Raw genomic sequence first — 19,784 nt, 5'->3', positions numbered from 1 at the left:
AGTTCTAATGTTGTAAGATTTAACCAAGACGAAGATGTTAAGTGTGAAAGAACACAAGTAGGGGGAGTGGGAGAGGGAAAGGCAGGCTTCCCATTGACCAAGGAGCCCAATGCGAGGCTCGATCCCAGGACTCCGGGATCATGACCTGAGCTGAAGGCAGACACCCAGAGACTGAGCCACCCAGGTGCCCCTAGACTGAAGTAGTTCTAATGCTTTAGCAGCCAATGTAAGCAAACCCAAACCTAAGACTGTACATGCCTCAAGGTTAAGAAATCAAAACCTAAGGACAGCCAATCACAGACAACCAGCCTCTACCAAATAAGGCGAATGCTTAACTATAGCCCATCAAATAATTGCCTTGCTTTGCTTCCACCTTTTTTCTATAAAAGTCTTCCAACTCCTGCAGGTAGAGTTCTCATAATCACTTTCTGTTTGGGGCTACCTGGTTCCACGTGATTTTTCTTCAAACTCTTAATATTTTGAATAAGCCCCAGTTCATCTTTTAACATCCCAGATAAATATTCTCCCAAACCATTGTCATTTTCTCTCTCCATCTTCTTTTCTCTTCCTCTCTGGTCATCGTTTCTCTCTCCCCTCCCTCAGATCTCTGGATACTACCAGTATGAGATGACAATGACCAGGCTCTATCTCTTTTTTAGTGATAACCATGTAAGAAATAGAATAAAATAAAGGGCAGACACAAAGCTTTTGAAGTACATCAGATTCTAAAAGATAAAACTCATGTGATTTACCATTTTGAAAAAATAAAATACTTGCAGATGTTGGATATTCAGATGCTTTTAAACCAAAGAAAAACTAGGATTCTGATTTAAAAACACTTTTGGTGAGCTAATTGTTTTATTGACTGCACAAGGAAATGACTGTCACTTTTCTAATCTACATTTGAATAGTCATAGCGTAGCTCCAATCCTTGCCATTCAAAATCTGAGGCATGGGCATTTTCCTTCTGCTTTTTAACATTTTCTCAATTCAGATTTTCCCACATTCATCTTTACTATTAACAGACTTCAGTATTTTAGAAATGTACACTTGTATGGAACCCTAATGAAATTAAAGACAAGAAACTTTAGTTAAAATTACGTGGCTATTTCAATATTTAATAGTTTCATGGCAATGTTTCTAAGTCTTTCTTTGCTATTCCTCAACTGTAACTTTTTGAGGCAATGAGGAATGCTACTGAATGCAAATAGATGTACACTTCACCTCTCTTTCCCAATATGACCCCAACCAACCAATTTTTTGCTGGCAAAATACGGTTGCAAATGTTTAAACCTGGAATATTTCCAGCCTACTGGAGCTAGACTCATGTCAAATAAAGGGCATTTTATATTCTGAAACAAAATTGCAAACAACTTCTGGCTCCTTTTACCCATGTCAAGTATCTAAGTAAAATGAGAAAATCTTATTATACTTTTATTAATGAGCGTGGTGTAGATGTTATTATATTAATTGAAAAACCAGTTTGCTTTCCTCTTTTGTAAAAAAAAAAAACATATCTTCAATATGAACACAGTTCTAATGTTATAATATTAACAAGTAATGGAAAAGCAAGTTTTCTGTAGATTTACAGATTTTGATGGACTTGTTTCCAAGCTAACATTCAATGGAATTAATTTTCTGGTAGCACAATAGTCAAAATATCACAGTACTCCAGTTGGATGATTTACTTGGATCATTATATTACAAACTTAACAGGCCAGTGGAGAAGAGAGATATTAAATTTGGGATTAATATAGCAATTAGTGTATCTGGACTAATTATTTAATAAACATGTGTTTGGTCAGTCAAGGTTTAGTTTTGGAAACTCTTGACTGTATTATATAGTCTCTTTAGCTATTCTATTGCTCAGTGTTAGCTGAGGAAATAATTTTGAAGTTCTTTTTACCACATTAAAATGTAGTATGTAGGGCCATGAATCATTTGCTTACTGTATCATATAATAGTAACAAACCATTTCAGAATGGCTAGAACATTTCCTCAATGTTAAAATAAAATAGAGTACTTTAATCATTGGATTTCTTTTGTGTAATTGCTAGAATCTATGTATATTCACATGATATTTAAAAATTGGAAATCAAGTAGTTAATTCATCTTTTTGAAATATGCCTATTCATCTTTTTGAAACATTGAAATATGCTTAAGGTCATGAAGAATAAATTAAAATAATACTAACTATAATTTATCTAATAATGACGATGTGCCATTCAAAATTCCAAGTGTTTTGTATGTATTAACTTATTCAAGGTTCACAGGGCCATATGAAACAGGTACTATTATTACCTAGAGAATATGAAATTGAGGCACACAGTAATTTCCCCAAGATTACACAGCAACTGATTGGTAAAGTCAGGATTCTAACCCCAAATTCTAGTCCCAGAACTTGCATTCAACTGCTTTAGTTCTGGTCTTGAAGTCCATGTGTTCTTTTGTTACTACTGTTCTGTGTCTTTGCTTATTTGTTTTTTTTTTTTTTTTCTTTGTTTGCTTGTTAGATATGCTTAGCAAATAACTTCTGTTTAGATCATACAAATTTTATTGAACAATTAAGTGTCAGGCGGCAAACAGGGCAACAGGATCATTTAAATGAATAAGACAATCCTTTCCTTTGAGATGCTTAAAGTCCAATCAAGGAAACACGTTTAAAAATTATTTTAAATGTGAATACTAACATTATCCGTATCATCATAAACTAATACTTTATAAAGAAATACTATGCTCATTACTCAGCATTCAGAGTGTAAAGAATGTTATCACCCTTTCCTTTATTTCCTTATTTATTCTTTCATTCTTTCACCTAAACATTCTTCCAAAGGTTTGTTGAACTCATACTTTGTACTAAACACTTCTAAGCACTTGAAAAATCAAGTAAATGAAATAAAGCCATTTTCTTACAATCCTAACAAATCAGTGGAGAAGAGAGATTTTAAATAAATAATCACACCCTGGGGTGCCTGGGTGGCTCAGTCTGTTAAGCCTCCAACTCTTGATTTTGGCTCAGGTCATGATCCTATGGTTGTGGGATGGAGTCCCTCCTTGGGCCCTGTGTTCAGTGCAGAGTCTGCTTGTCTCTCTCTTTCTCTGCTCCTCCCCCTGCTCGCTCTCTTTATCTCTAACATAAATAAATAAAATCTTCAAAAAAATAATCACACCCAATTAAATATATACAACTTGTAAATAAATGCTATGAGTAAAGAGTAAATAATATAATGAGGAAGTAGGACAAAGTGACTTGATTTATATTGAAAGTTCAGGCAAGGTTTTTGTAAGGAAGTGAATTTAAGCATAGCACTGAAAGATGTATAATAGCCTATCCATCAAAAATTTGGGTGTTAACAGATGGTATGATTTATAATTGTATCCATCTACATGGATACATTTATAAATGCAACATAAGGCCCCATTTGGTAAGGTTCAAACGAGTGGTATAGAACACTGGTATCAAACTTTTGGATTTTTTGACCTTGAAATTCACCACCAGCAAAAACCTGGAACCTAACATCAAATTACCAACTTTTTATTTGATAGAAGAATGTCATTTAAAAACGGTGACAGAAATAATATCTGTAATTATCATCATTTCCAAAAAGAATTTTAAGACTAAAAATGTAGGCACCATAAAGTTAAGAATACTTCTTTAAATAAATTTTTCTTTATCTTTTTCCTCATTTCATGAAGAAGCAACAAATTTCGATTAGGATCTGGAAATCACTGGACTATGGAAACTTCTGCTTCCTTGATGTGTTTATAAGCGGGCTGGATTTGGGTAATGAAATATATCCTTTTAGATGTAGTGACCAAGAGGACCAAACAAGCCTGGGGCATTGAACAGAAAAGTAGGATTTGAGATAAGCCTTGAAGCAGAATGAGAATCACACAAAATGTCAACTATACTTGAAAACTCAGTGCACATGAGAACTGAGAAAGTCTAAAATGTTGCATTTAGTGTCTCGGTCTTCCAAGTCTCCTAAAATGTGATAACATATTCATATACAGACAGTCACACAGACATCTCTCTACACTTACACACACGCACACGCACAAATGTACATATATACATAACCATTAAATGTTAAATTTATACATTCTGATTGGCTTTGGGTCTTCCCTGAATCATTTTACTACTATTCTACACTCACAGCCTGACAAACAGCGCACCTGCTTAACTGGGCTAAGTGCCAGGAAAAAAAATCAGGGAAATTAATTTCCAAGAGCAGTACATAAATGGCACACCTCATTAGAAAATCTATTTAAAAGGCACATCAGGAGATGTCTGCAAGACTTTCATAAGAAATTGATGCTTCTTACCATCATGTCCTTGCTGGCTTTCTTCTCAGATTACTGATCTTCCTTACCAGTAATAAGATTCAAATTCAAGTTATGCTTAATGAATGTCTCCTATGTGCCAGGCACGTATGTTTTACATAGATTAGCTTATCTAATTCTTATAAAATTGTTTTGAAATAAGTATGTGGAATGCATGCAAAAATTACCAAATGTGCTTCTTTGAGACCTCCTGGTACAATCATATAATGATTTTTCCTTCTTATGGATAAGGATGCTAATGAATTATGAGCCTTGTTCTTAGGCAAGAAAAGCCAGGAGTTACTACAATTTATTCCTGTACCTTCTGACCTAGAGGAAAATCATTAATATCTACTAATGCCTGAGTTTGTAGTGATCTCTTCAGAAATCTTATTTTTTGCATTTATTGTTTAGAGAGAAAAAGTTGTCTCTTTATAAATAAGGCAAACAAGTTTGTAAGGAATTTCAACCAAAGCCCACAAATTCTGATCCTGAAAGAGTTATTAAATCATCAGGGCACCCCTCTGTTTTCCGAAAGAGCTTCCTGGCTGAGTCTGCAGAAGCTTGAGGGCAAGGCCTCCAGCAGACTTTATGATCCTCTGGCCTCAGTTAATAAAAAAGCAACATTGCCCTGCACTAACTACCTACCCCCCAATTTGGCCTTTTTGAAGACTCATCTGCCAGAAGAAAAGTAAAGACAAGATGGATAGTATCTGGGTGATCTGAATCTTGGTTTCTCCCTGTTGTCCTGAGGTAAGCATTAACAGCTCTCATTTTCACTCTCACAAGTATCCTGTTTTTAGATAAGTTATATACAGTCATCCTATGTGATGGCTTTGTATGCTCTTAAATCACTAAACTGGAACTACATTTCCCAGAATTCCCTAGCGTGTAAGGTCTAGGTAACAGTTGGGCACAAGAGAAATTTGCATGAGCTTTAGAAAGCAAAACAGAAGTATTAGCCGCTATTTATTTTCTGAAGGTTGGTGTAGGGCAGGTGCTGTTGCAGCTCATGCACATTATCGCCCATATGCTGGCTGACCTTGACAGGTGGCAGCAGCCGGCTGCATGTTCTCCAGTTCCCACTGGACTGCCTCCTTCAGCATCTCCAAATCCTGGCCAGGTGCTGCAGTTCCATCGTGGAAGGCACCAATTTATCTTGAGCTCACCCACATCATTGTAATTTGAGGTGGTAAGAGTCAAATAAGGGTTCCAGTTTGTCCTTGTCAATTCCAGTTGGTCCTTAGTCTTCCCTATTCTATTTCCATCTGCCCTTTTCAATGACAGGGTTCAGGATATGCTTCCCCAAATACGGCACTTTGGCATATTGAATGTTTTCAGCTAGAAGAATTTGAGAAATGACATGTGCAAGAAGGACTTTCTGACCTTCCCCTGAAGCAGGTCATAAAATTCTCCTGAGGAAGGTATCCTCCCTAAATGCAGAGGAAAGGAATATCCTTATTTCCAAGATGCCCAGAGGAATCTGAATGAATGGCCCTTGCTGTTTCCCTCAATTTATGGCACTTAGCTCATACTCTTTTTGTCCTGTCACATTTTCCCCCCACTTTCTCCTTTTCATATAACCTAGCATAAAAATGCTTGGGCTTAACTGCTTCTTAAGGTCTTCCTTTCTCTATGAAGGCTCCTGTGTCTCATAAAACTTACATTAAATAAATCTGAATGCTTTTCTTTTGTTAATTTACCTTTTGTTAGAAGGGCCCCAGCCAACATTTTAGAAAGGTGGAGGAAAAACGTATTTTTCCTCTCCTGCACCAACTTCCACTCTACTGACCCATGACCAAGTGCCAGATACACTTCAGTAGCCCTACCTAGACTGCTAATCAACTCTCATGAATGCATAAGCCATATATTAAATCTTCTATTCTATATCACTCATAGTAACTCTACTCTGATCAAATTCTGACAGATACACCATATTACTTTTGGATAGTGTTTGAACTTTATTTTTAGGAAGAAATGAAGGGTAGGTGAAATCTCTTTTCTAGTGTCTGGTTTTGGTGTTTCTTTTTGTTTGTTTGTTTGTTTGTTGATGTCCTAAAATTTGTCTCATTTGATAGGAAGAAGCAAAGTCACAAATTTTGCTGACCAGAAAGCAAGGTGCTATTCCCATTTGACAGGCAAGGACACCATGTTCCTAGTCATGTTAGCTTGTAGGTTATAGAGCTGTAGAATGAACTCAAGTCTTCTGAAAGAAGCAATAAAAGCCAATTCTACATATGCCTCACAGGTAGATTATTTGGGTACATCATATCAAATTCAGAAAATTAGGAAGTGTGAAGGTTGCCTAGGAGAGAATCATTATTCTCAATCCAGTACAGTATTCACTTATTCTCTATGAACAACTTCATAATGACTTAAAAGTACTTACCTACTTTTCTAAAGTGCTGGAGAGTAATTTAGAGCCCAGGGACAGCTGCCCTGTCTGGTCTTCAGAGCTATTCCCAGTATGCTTTCTTTTATCACTAACCTTGTATTAACAATACATATTTCAAAGACATTATGTAATGCAAAAGACTCGTAATATTAATCCTTAGTAAATATTTGAAATATATCAATTAAAAAATAACATTATAACATAAGAGTACAATTTACATTTTGACACTCTTATTGAAGCAAATGATTTTTTTTTCTGTGAAGAATCAACATAAAATAGGCAAGTTAGAATTTACTAAATGGAGAAAAGAAATTAAAATTTTAATATGAATGTATATATCCCATGCAACCAATGGTTAATATGAGTTACAGGTTTTATGCTGTAATCATACAGTCTTTGAACTTACATTATTTTGGTTTCAGAAATTGCACATTCAAACCTGAATTAGCAAAAAGTATTTGCACTTCTTATTTGAAGAATTTATATATGTGTTCTCTAGAATTTCAGCTTTGTGATTTTTTTTTCATTTCAAATTCATTTATCTTCCTAGATGTGATCTCATGATGTCAGTCATTCCAATATATCATCTTTCTTTTTGCACCTATTGTAATTACAATAACATTTTGTCCACTAGAGTATTGTATGGCATTTCCTTATATCTAAGTATTTATCTAAAGATGTATAACTTGGCAAAATAATTTCCTGAGAGTAGAATAGGTGGTGGCCAGCCTTCAAATTGGCCCCTAATGATCACTGCCTGCTGGTATTCACACCATTATGTAGTCTCTTAGGACAACAAATAGGGCTAACCTGCATAACCAAAAGGATTTTGCAGAACTGACTGTATGTGATTTTCAAGTCTAGATCATAAGAGGTTTTGTGGTTTCTGCCTTGTTCTCTTGGATCTGAGAGCAGTCAGTTGCCATGTTGTGAAGACACGCCAGCATTAACTTGACAGCCAAATCAATGAGACATCTTGCCAATGGTTCCACTACCACAGAAAATCTTTCAGATGTCTATATCACCAGCCAACTTCTTTACTGCAACCACAAGATATAAGCCTTCCCCAAACTCTTGACCTGCAAAAACTGTTTGGCATAATAAACATTTATTGTTGTTTTAAACCACTTATTTTTTTTAAGATTTTATTTATTTATTTGAGAGAGAGAGAGAATGAGAGAGAGAGCATGAGAAGGGGAGGGTCGGAGGAAGAAGCAGACTCCCTGCTGAACAGGGAGCCTGATGTGGGACTCGATCCTGGGACTCCAGGATCATGACCTGAGCTGAAGGCAGTCGCTTAACCAACTGAGCCACCCAGGCACCCTAAGCCACTTATTTTTGAAGTAATTTATTATGTAGCAATGGATGACCATTACAAAATATGACAAGTAACATTTCATCTTATAAACATATTTTATTATTTTTAATTCTGATATTATAAATGTATTAATTTTTAAAGTTGGTCAAAAAATGGATGAAATAAAAATTTTATGATATTTTTTCTTCATAATACAAGAAATTATTTCAAAATCAAAATGTCAACATTATGTATCCTGTAAGAAATGGATAGCAGAATACTTAGTACATGACAGGCACTCATGTACAGATGAATAGGACAGTCCCTTCCTCAGATACGTTTAAGTTTCTGAGTGAAACAGACAAGGAAAGAGATACTGATAATACAGTGTGTTAACTGCTGTGAATACAGCTACCCGTAAGGTACTAAGGGAATGAAAGCACAGTGCAGTGAATTTTTCTTAGGAAATCTGAGACTGTTTCACCAAAAAAGGGAGTAAGTCTTAAAGGATGAATTCATCCTTCAAGAAAATGGAGGAATGAATCTTTATTAGTGATATTAATATTTATGCAGTGCTTGTGATAAAGCAGGTTCTGTTCTAAGCACTTCAAATATATTCACTTATATAATTCTCTTAACAATTTTATTACATAGCTACTATTATTGTCCCCACTTTATAGATGATGAAACTGAGGCAAAGAGAGGCTAAATGATTTACCCAATATCACACAGGTAGGAAGTTGTAAGATCTGGATTTAATACCAGGGAAACCCAGCACCAGAGTTCACATTTTTAACTAATTTACTACACTTTCTGGTTGGGGGGGGTTGGGCAGAGGATGGTATGAGCAGAGGCAAGGAAAAGTGAGAATATATGTGTTCCTAGGGAAAGAAAGCAGGGAAAAGCAATAGTAAGGATGGCTAGAAATCAGGTTGCATGAGCTGAATTACAAGATGAAAAGAGAGAGCTAAGCCAAGGACTTGAGTTTCATGCCAAAGAATTTATACTTTGGCAATAGGAAATACTTGGTGAAATTTATGTTTTATGAAGATACCTTTGGAGCAACAGTTAAGGGGAGAGACTGGAAGAGGGAGGCAAGAAAAATTGCATTAGTGCCTCAACAGAGAATCAAGGTCTGAAATGTAATAATGGAGACAGCGGTAACCAGAGAAGGGAGGGGATTCATGAGACATATGAGAGTTAGCTGGCATCCAGTGTGGTGATTGGTCATGTCCAGCAGACTTAAAAGATGACTTGCAGGTTTCTTTTTGTGGGGAATGGATAGATGGTTAGGTCACTAATAAATATAGGAAACTGGTGGAGGAGGCCTCACACAGAAGATGTGCCTAATAAACACTCCTTGAAAGAAGAAATGAAGTAGCAGTAATACAGAGGTTATTTTTTCCCCCGTGAGATGAAATACCAGTAACATAGGCATTATCAATAACACCTAATTACAGTAGTCCAAGGAAGCTCTACCATGGATTGTAAGTATGTCTTACATTTAAGTAATCTAATCTGAAAGTCTAATTACAGGTAGCTGCTCATTTTATAAAATAATTGAGAACAGGGGCGCCTGGGTGGCTCAGTTGGTTGGGCGACTGCCTTCGGCTCAGGTCATGGTCCTGGAGTCCTGGGATCGGGTCCCGCATCGGGCTCCCGGCTCGGCGGGGAGCCTGCTTCTCCCTCTGACCCTCTCCCCTCTCGTGCTGTTTCTCTCTCTCTCTCTCAAATAAATAAATAAATAAAATCTTTAAAAAAAAATAATAATTGAGAACAAATTCCTTGCAATATAATTCCTGTGGTGTACTTATTAAATTATTAGCTTTATAAATATGAGATTTACAAGCAATTCTTAAAATATATCTATTGTAAAACTTAAAGAACTGTATTTTACAATCATATTTGGTTCCAAAATGTAAATGAATGAAATTCTAGAAAAGGAAAGAACAGACAAAATATCACCATTGATACAGGCTCAAGGGAAATAAAATCATCTAGAGTCATATAACCAAGTTTTCACTTAAAACTCTAGGTCATAATTTTATATTATAGACATTTCAATTGAATATCCTTTTAAAAGCCTCCATTACAAGGTTCCTCAAAAAGTTGAAAAGAGAGCTACCATATGATCCAGCAATTGCACTACTGGGTTTTTACCCCAAAGATACAAATGTAGGGATCCGAAGGGGTACATGCACCCCGATGTTTATAGCAGCAATGTCCACAATAGCCAAACTGTGGAAAGAGCCAAGATCTCCATAGACAGATGAATGGATAAAGAAGATGTGGTATATAGATAGATAGATAGATAGATAGATAGATAGATAGATAGATAGATAGATGGAATATTATGCAGCCATCAAAAAGAATGAGATCTTGCCATTTGCAATGATGTGGATGGAATTGGAGGGTATAATGCTGAGCGAAATAAGTCAAACAGAGAAAGACATGTATCATATGACCTCACTGATATGAGGAATTCTTAATCTCAGGAAACAAACTGAGGGGTTGCTGGAGTGGGGGGGTGGGGTGGGAGGGATGGGGTGACTGGGTGATAGACATTGGGGAGGGTATGTGCTCTGGTAAGCGCTGTGAATTGTGCAAGACTGTTGAATCTCAGATCTGTAGCTCTGAAACAAATAATGCAATATATGTTAAGAAAAAAAAAAAAAGAAGATAGCAGGAGGGGAAGAATGAAGGGGGGGAAATTGGAGGGGGAGACGAACCATGAGAGGTGATGGACTCTGAAAAACAAACTGAGGGTTCTAGAGGGGAGGGGGTGGGAGAATGGGTTAGCCTGATGATGGGTATTAAAGAGGGCATGTTCTGCTTGGAGCACCAGGTGTTATGCACAAACAATGAATCATGGAACACTACATCTAAAACTAATGATATAATGTATGGTGATCAACATAACAATAAAAAATTTTTTTAAAAAGCCTCCATTACACAGTATACACCAAAGTATTACTTATTTAGAGAAGAGGTTCACAGTTCTGGATAGTGTTTTTCTTTCATTGACATCATGGAACTTATCTCTACCTGTTAGATAATGCTCACTTTAGCACAGTTACCAATGGTACTGCAGGAAGAATCATCTCAATCTCACCGCCATGTCAATAAACCCAAATGATCCAGTTCTATGACTTCGCAATATTTATACTTATATTTCTTTCAGTGTAGCCATTGCTTGGCACACATAGTAGGTTTTTGATAAATAATTGCTGAATGAGTATAATGCCATAATAAGAAGTAGAGGAGGGGCTCCTAGGTGGCTCAGTCGTTAGGCATCTGCCTTAGGCTCAGGTCATGGTTCCAGGGTCCTGGGATCTAGTCCCGCATCAGGCTCCCTGCTCCGCAGGAAGCCGGCTTCTCCCTCTCCCACTCTCCCTGCTTGTGTTCCCTCTCTCACTGTGTCTTTCTCTGTCAAATAAATAAATAAAATCTTTAAAAAAAAAAAGAAGTAGAGGATCCATGACTGTACAGAATGCAATTTATAGTCGATAGTTTCTGGTTCCTACTGATTCCACTCCCATTGGAGAAAGAAAATGGGAAGTGGGGGTGGGAGTGAATGGTGCAAATATGTAGGAGCACATTGGGTTTAATGAAATGGTTTTTCTTGTGGTAAAAAACATAAATTTATTCATCTATTTATTTAATATTTATTATACACCTGACTGAGTCCTTCCCTTAAGGAACTCACAGTCAATAGAGCATGTCAGATGTGGAAATAGACAAATATAAAATTTTTTTCAAGATTTTATTTATTTATATGACAGAGAGAGACAGCGAGAACAGGAACACAAGCAGGGGGAGTGGGAGAGGGAGAAGCAGGCTTCCCGCCGAGCAGGGAGCCCGATGTGGGGCTCGATCCCAGGACCCTGGGATCATGACCTGAGCCGAAGGCAGACGCTTAACGACTGAGCCACCCAGGCGCCCTAGACAAATATAATTTTAAAAGTGTTAAAATACCTTGAACAAAGAGATAAACAGTATACTCAAAGATTGAATAGGGCCATAATGAAAATCTGTCTTTCCTCACTTGCATTATTCCTGTTTTACTCCAAACCCGTAAGAACACATGGCCACTCAAGATGTAGTATCTCATTACAAGTAATTCTGGGAAAATCCTTTTCACACTCTTTATTTTCAGGAACTCAAAATAGGATGTTTTGATGGGAGGAGCAAAGAAAATGTCTGGAAAGGAAGCTTGGAGCCAGATGGTAGAGGGACTTAAAAATGCTTTACACAACTTCCCACTTGTCCAAAAGTTTTTTATTTGGTTTGGTTTGGTTTAAAATTGATAAAGTCTCTGTTCCCAAACCAAATCTCCACATGAAAAACTTTTTAATCATTATCTTCATGAAACAACATTCAACTTGTGTTCGGCATTACAAATATGGAGCTATATTTTGTTTGAAGTCACTGACAACAGGCAAAGAAGAATAGAAGGAAATGGGGAAGAAGGAAACCAGACTTCACTGAAATGTAGGCAGTTTGTGGGGCGCTTTATTTCTCACATGAAGGTGAGATGAAAAGAAACGAAGACGGGAGGGAAGAACATTGCTTCTTTTCATCCAATACCCACATTTCATGGATCTTACCTGAAAAGTTTTTGTAATCCACTAGGTCAAACATAACAACAGCAACAGCTGACCATGTGATTATCAGAGCAATGACTAGAAGCCAGGCTGCTGGGGAGCTGAATGTTGTCACTATGTCCTCTGTGACTGTCCTCTTCAGCACTTTTCCAGGGGATTTGGGCACCGATCCATTTTTGCTGTCGATCACAGTTGTGGTAGTCGATGCATTTCCTAATCCAACATTCAGAAAGAAGAATTACAATTGGAACTTCCTATCAAATGTTGATGACCAAAAAACCCCACACAGATTATATAAGTATATTTAAGTTGTTTGTACCATTTTCTATAGTAGAGCACACCTCTTTAGTGGCAGGGCCACACTTTCTGCCCACTACCCCAGTATTTATCCTTGACTCTGAAATCCACATGCCCTGGTGATTAGCATTGCTCCTCTCCTAAGCGCTGTAAATAATACCATGGAAGCCACAAACTTTGTCATCACCTTCAATCATTTTTTACTTCTCCCTTACCACCTCCTACATCCACTACCATCAAAGGCAATGGGTTTTTGGTCAAATTGTTTTTTAACACCTTTTTCCTTTATTTAGGTTCATATGTCAGTTCTGAATGCAAGCAAAAACGTTTCCTCTGGGGGAGAAACAAAATCAATGATAAAGTAGTTCAAATGGATGAAATCCTTTTTTGATATCCTGGTTTAACTGTACAATTGACCCTTCTATTGACCCCATTCATTTTTATTTGAGAAGGGGCACAGAAGATCTTCTGTGGAAAGATGTTGAAAAATCTTATTATATCCAGTAAACTTTTTATTCCTGCTTTCAAAGGTCTACATGTTTATGGGAGAAAATTTAAAAAAATATTAAAAAATAGCAAAATAAATAATCACTTATAATCTCATGACCCAGAAACAACTTTTCGCATGTTGTTCTACTTATACCTACTTTTTTGTACATACACATAAATATATAAATATGTTTTATTTGTTTTTGAAGTCATCATCACTCTTTCTGTTATGTTTGGTACTAGGCAATATATTATAAACATGTTCTCTTGCCGGATGTGTTCCATAAAATACCACTTAAGTGGCTGCATGGCATGTCACTTCATGGCTATGCATAATTTAGTCAAAAAGCTTTCTACCTTGGGACATGGCAGAATTTTTCTCAGCACATTAATAATTTTTATGTTAGGAGACTTTCCTAAATATAGAATTTCTGGGACAAATAGCATCACTTTTACATCTTATGAGAGTATATATATGTATTTGAAAATTAGTATTTTTTGAAATTTTTACATGCCAGGAGTCTCTGTTTTCTTATCCTTGACAATACTGGGTGTTACCAGTGTTCAAACTATTTGCAATCACATAGGAAGAAAATTCTGCTTCATTTGTAATTCTTTGATTACGAGAGATGAGCTTTTTGTATACTTATTTTCCCTTTACATATTTTATCTTGTGAAATTTTTTGTTTGCTTTTCTGTAAACCACCTCCATTTGGTGGTTTAAGAAACTGTATACACATATACATGTGCCCAATCATATGTATGTATATATTTTTACATATGTATATGTATATATAAATATCTATGTGTATGCATGTATATGTATTTATACATATTTACACATTTATACTCATTGCAAGAGTGTATTCATGTATGTATATACACAAACACACACATATGATAGGAAAATTTTATCTGATCTTAAGTTGCAATTTTTCCCCTCAACTGTTTACCTCTTTCTTTTTTTTTTTTTTTAAGATTTATTTTACTTATTTGAGAGAGAGAGAGGGTGCAAGCCAGGGTGAGGGAGGGGCAGAGGGAGAAGGAGAGAGAAACTTACGCAGACTGCACACTGAGTGTGGAGCCTGACACAGGGCTCGATCTCACGACCCTGAGATTACCACCTGAGCTGAAACCAAGACTCGGATGCTTAACTGACTATGCCGCCCAGGTGCCCCTGCCTCTTTCTTTTTGAGGTGTTTTTATATACAGAGGAACGGCTTAAAAATTTTGTAACTCTTTCATTTTATTTCTGCAAAGTTGCTGCCTTTGTATGACTAGCAAGCTCCTCTCAATGGAGAATAGGCATATCTAATTATATTGACAATCCTGGACTCCTAGAAAGTTAACTCCAGGGGTAACTTAGAAATCATCTGAAACAACTGTATAATGTTACATTTAAGAGCAATTCAAAACCAAGCAGAATATTCAAGTGACTCTCATAGCATTTTCAATCCCAAATTACACAGATATGTATATATTGAATACTAAAAAGAAAAAAAAATCTCTATTTTTCCAAATTGAACTATTCTAAAAATATTCCAATATTTTTGCCAGAATCACAGCTTAACAACATATTTCATATATTTTAAATATGGGCCACATTATTGATAATAATTTAAAAATTGCATATCAAAAAAGGAAATTTTATTAATCATCTTCTAATATGCACAATTAACTATTTTCTTTTTCTTCTTCTTCTTTTTTTTTTTTTTTGAGGGGAGGTTCAGGGACAATGGGAGAGGGAGAGAGAGAATCTTAAGCAGGTTCCACGCCCAGTGCAGAGCCGGATGGGGCTCGATTTCAGAGCCCTGAGATCATGACCTGAGCCAAAATCAAGAGTCTGATGTTTAACCAACTGAGCCACCCAGGCACCCCAACAATTAACCATTTTCAATTTTAGTTTTTACCTCTAAATTACATTTTCAAACTAAAAAAACAAACTCCAAATTTTCATACTTCTTTGACACTTCGCACAAAATAAATTTCACCTAACTGGAAAGATTACTTGTAGTTACTTTTAGAATGTGCTAAATAATAGCTGAAAGGTTTTAGTATTTTCAAACTGAAGGGAATTGTTTGTACACCTTGAAGGCCTCAGAGTGGAATTAAAGTGTTCCTTTCGATCTTTCAACCTCTTTCTCTACGTTGTACAATTTTTCCTTTCAGTTAGGTCTAGATTTTTCATGGAAACAGTAAAGCAAAACAGGTCTGCCACAAGTTTTATAGACAGGAGAGAGAGAGATGGAGATTAACTTCCTGGCTAGAAGGTCACTACTGCTCCTCACCTCTGAGTGAAAAACTTCTATACCTGAGGAATGAGGTTAGTGAGACTTGACTTACAGGTTTATGATGGTTGAGAAATTGCTTGGCAAATTTCCTGCTACATCGAATTATTCAATAAATGGCAATACAACAGCTACTAAACTATATCTTCGTTATTATCAACATCACCGTCATTGTTACTTTTACTGCCCCCTCCGCAGCTAGTACAAGCATTACTAAAATGGTAAAGAAAGGCCAGAAGGGCAAGATTAACCTCAAAAACAAAGGTGGAAGTTGAAAGACTAATTCTTCAATAAATGCAGGCATTTTTTTAAATTTAATAAGCATGTATGTTAGGCTAAGATATTTTCAGGGAGTCAAAATGGGATGTTATGACTCCCTCAATGACTTTCTTAATCAACTAATTTACTTCTTGTGATAGACAAGAAGGACACATACTGTAATTTATTCATATTAATGGAGAATGTTATGCCCCATTAACAAATCAAGAGAGATGATCTATAACAAATAAAGTTATTTTGTTACAATTCAAATGTTTACAGTGTCAACAGATTTGTTAAACTAGACAGACAAATTTTGAAACTTCTAACAGCTGTGTACACAGGGTGCTTAGAATTTGAATCCAGTGCATATGAAAATTTTTAGTTATTGGGGGAAGAAATGAAAATATTGCATGCAAAATTAAGTACTTTAGTTAATAAAGTGCTACTTTTTAAATTTGTTTCTTTACCAATAAGTAGTACTATCCTTCTCTTGATAAAAATAAGATAAGTGCTATAAAATCCTATCACTGACTAGGAAAAAGAAAATCAAATACATTCAAGTATATATATTAGTGGGTATTAATAATAACCAAACATAACTAATACAACCATTTCTAGGTGACAATAGTAATTTAGCCCCATATTTTTGAGAGATTAAAAAACTGATGAGGGGATCAGTGGGAAAATGAATTAAGATTTTGAAATAATTTTAGGTAGAAATTAACAATAGCAACAACAAATCTCCCTTCTTTTCTGAAAAGCTATGTGAATACATATACCAAGGTCATGAACTCATTTTAGTTGAAATGATAGCAAGATGGAAAAATACCTTTAAAAAACAGATTTCACAGACTGTACTTGAGGTGTATCTCAAAGAAGGAAAAATTAGAACGAAATCATATCATATCCTTTCATTGATTTTTGTGCCAAATTTCCATCACTTCTAATGGCAGTTCTGAAAATGGATGAAGGATAGGAGTGCTTCGAAGTGCAATTTAAGATCCAAGTGGGGCTACAAGTGAATCAAACCTTTGGAATAATGATTTGCCAGAGAGTAAGTGAATTACGAGTGTTTAGGAGAGGCCCCCTGAAAGTTGATATGTTGCTAATCTCCAGTTTTTTAACCTCTGGAAGACTTCCTACTACGGCTAGATGGAGAACACCGGAAGAATTGCTTTTGCACTTCAGGTTCAATTCAGTGAACTGGGTTTGAGAGAGTATTTCTGTAGACAATATCATACATACCTGCTTGGTATCTTGAAACCAAAAGAACACATTTACTGGGATTTGATACAAATTAGTTGAATCCTGATCACATTTTCTTTTTTCCTGGTCACATTTTTAAAAAACAAAAAATTTTTAAAGGGACAAGAACTTCTATACATTTTTTTCTTTTTTGATCAGAAAAATGAGAAACCATATAAATTCAGAAAGCAATGCAAGTTCAGTGTTAAAATAAGACCTTCCATATTTAAAAGAACTGATATTATTATGAATCCCAAATTTTATTTCACCTTATAATACTGCCAAAACAATTATGGCACAATATTTTAAATGGATGAAAATGTTAACACTAAATGATTTTTTATTTTTAAAAATTTTTCCTATGTGTTTTTGTCTTCACATCCTCAAAATTCCCACTTAAAAATTAATCAAGACTCAAAGATGTTGAAAATAAATTCTGGGTATCCAACTCAGAAGGTAAAACTATAAGCAATTTGAAAATAATCTGAAAGTTATGCTGTTTATGGAAAATTATGTGTTTCCTTCATTATGGAAACACACTAAATTGTACCTTTCATTTTCCACTCAAATTTACTAAAGAAACCACACAGAGCCAAGAGGAATAAAATTGAGGGGAAATAAATTGCCTTCTCTGACAGCTGGTCAAGATAAATGTGAAGAACAGAGTGTGTAATCTGAGATTATTTAATGTTTGAGAAGTACTTTGAAGATGACAAGAGCTAGTTATTGATATGGGGGAAAAAATGAGAGGTAAATATTACTGAGAAATTCGACATGGGCAATGCTCCTGGAAAGTTGGCATCTCAGAGCAGCTAGGATATGTGGCAGTATTTTTCATGCCTACTTTTTAGTTCCATTCCTTCTGATTTCATACAAATTATTTTGATTGCCAGAAAGCTAGAATCAGCTTCAAAAGAAGTGGGGATCTGGCTGAAAGACCATGTGACTCTGCCCCATAAAGTAAGATTAGGGGCTGCTTATGAGTGATTCCAAAGACCCAGCTTCACAGTCAGGTTAGGCATTGAAGACTAAATCACAAGCCTCCTAAAAGAAGTCACTTAACCTCATCATACCTTATTAATCAGATCAAACTGCCAAGTACACTTGCCTATTATTATTCCTAGGGGAAACTGACAATGCAATCTCTTCCAGGACGCTCAGGAAAGACACCTATATTCTAGAATGGTATAAATAAAATATTACATTCTCATTACATAAAAGCATTAATTCCAAATTTTGCATTCTACTATGTGATGTGGTTTGTGGAGTACTTCAATGCTGTATTTTTCCATCGAAAATTTGAGAACAAAGGACAGAGAAGGAGAATATACTATCAATGGCATTATAAAAATATGTATTATTCCAAAATTATATTAAGAATGTAATTCCCAATTACAAGTAAGAATGACCTTTACTATATTTAAGTGCTCCAGAAAACACATGTAAGTAAGAATTTTGGAGAAACTTTGCTAAGAATATCTTTTGGCAAATAAAGTTGAAAAATGAAAAATTCATCTTTTATCAGTCCTTTGTCTGCAGAATATCTATGTATCACAAATATAGACATCGGTGACGATAAAATTATGCTTTTCTACAAGTATATATAAATCGAATGAAAAAGATTTTGAGAGGCAAGATAAACCATGACAATTCACAAAAACAGACTTTGTCAAAATAATCCTAGGTGCTGTAATTGAAATATATATGTTTTATATATTTATGTATATATGTAGTTGATAAACCATAATAAATACCCCTAGAGTAATTTTTAGAAAACTTCAGATTCTAGGCACTTAAAAAAAAAAAACAAAAAAAACTATTCACTCTCTTCCAAGGTAAAAATAGCTTTGTCTCACACCAGAAACAGATATCCTGCCAATTTCAATGAAAGCCCTAAATTGCCACCTTTTCTCTGGGATTTTTGAGATTTGATCATTGTAATGATATTTCAGAGGATAATTTAGCAGCCTAATCTACCTGCAGAGGTGGCCAATATATACTTACTTTTTACATTAACTAACAATCCTTCCTACCAACCCACTCCCCATACTCTTCCAGCAGAAGAATTTCTTTTTCTAGTAGTGGAACTAAAAAGTGAACCCTCATCTAACTCTCAGCCACAGGACTGGTTCTTTAAAACAAGCCTGACCATTCAGAACACCCTCTTGCCCATGACTGTAAAGGGATGGGCAATCAGAATCCTCCACATTTTTTGTGGAGCTCTTGAATGACACTCTATTTCTGCTAAGGTTGACAAACTGTCTTTTCCTGTATTAACTCTGGTAAGCTCAGTCTTTCTTCCCCTACCTTTTGAACTTTTCATTTTCAACTTAGCAGTTTCTACTTTTTCTATAAGTAGTAAACTGAATTTAGAGATGAAGAGCAATGGTGAGTACGTAACTAGAGTTCATTTTTTTTTGAAACAAAATGTGTTGAACTCCTAACACATTACAGGTAAAATGCATTGTGTTTTACCAATCCAAAGTGGGCAAGGATTTCTGAGGAATTCCTTTTTTTCTGTTTAAGAACACCCCCCCAAAAAAACCCTCCACTCTTAAAATCCAACTTCTCTTTTAAGAATTTCA

At 35.6% G+C, this 19,784-nt stretch overlaps 1 protein-coding gene across 1 annotated transcript in view; it reads right to left on the bottom strand.

The window, feature by feature from the left end:
• TRDN (triadin) overlaps window positions 1-19,784 on the bottom strand; it is a 394,231-nt gene that overhangs the window by 270,797 nt on the left and 103,650 nt on the right. The window contains 1 exon segment of the mRNA XM_044917545.1: window positions 12,623-12,832. Within this exon segment, the coding sequence (XP_044773480.1) occupies window positions 12,623-12,832 (210 nt within the window).

The sequence above is a fragment of the Neomonachus schauinslandi genome, chromosome 8 (genome assembly GCF_002201575.2).
Source record: "Neomonachus schauinslandi chromosome 8, ASM220157v2, whole genome shotgun sequence".
NCBI classification, from domain to species: domain Eukaryota; kingdom Metazoa; phylum Chordata; class Mammalia; order Carnivora; family Phocidae; genus Neomonachus; species Neomonachus schauinslandi.
Note: the sequence above shows the minus strand (reverse complement) of the source record. Positions and strands in the feature narration are given on the sequence as shown.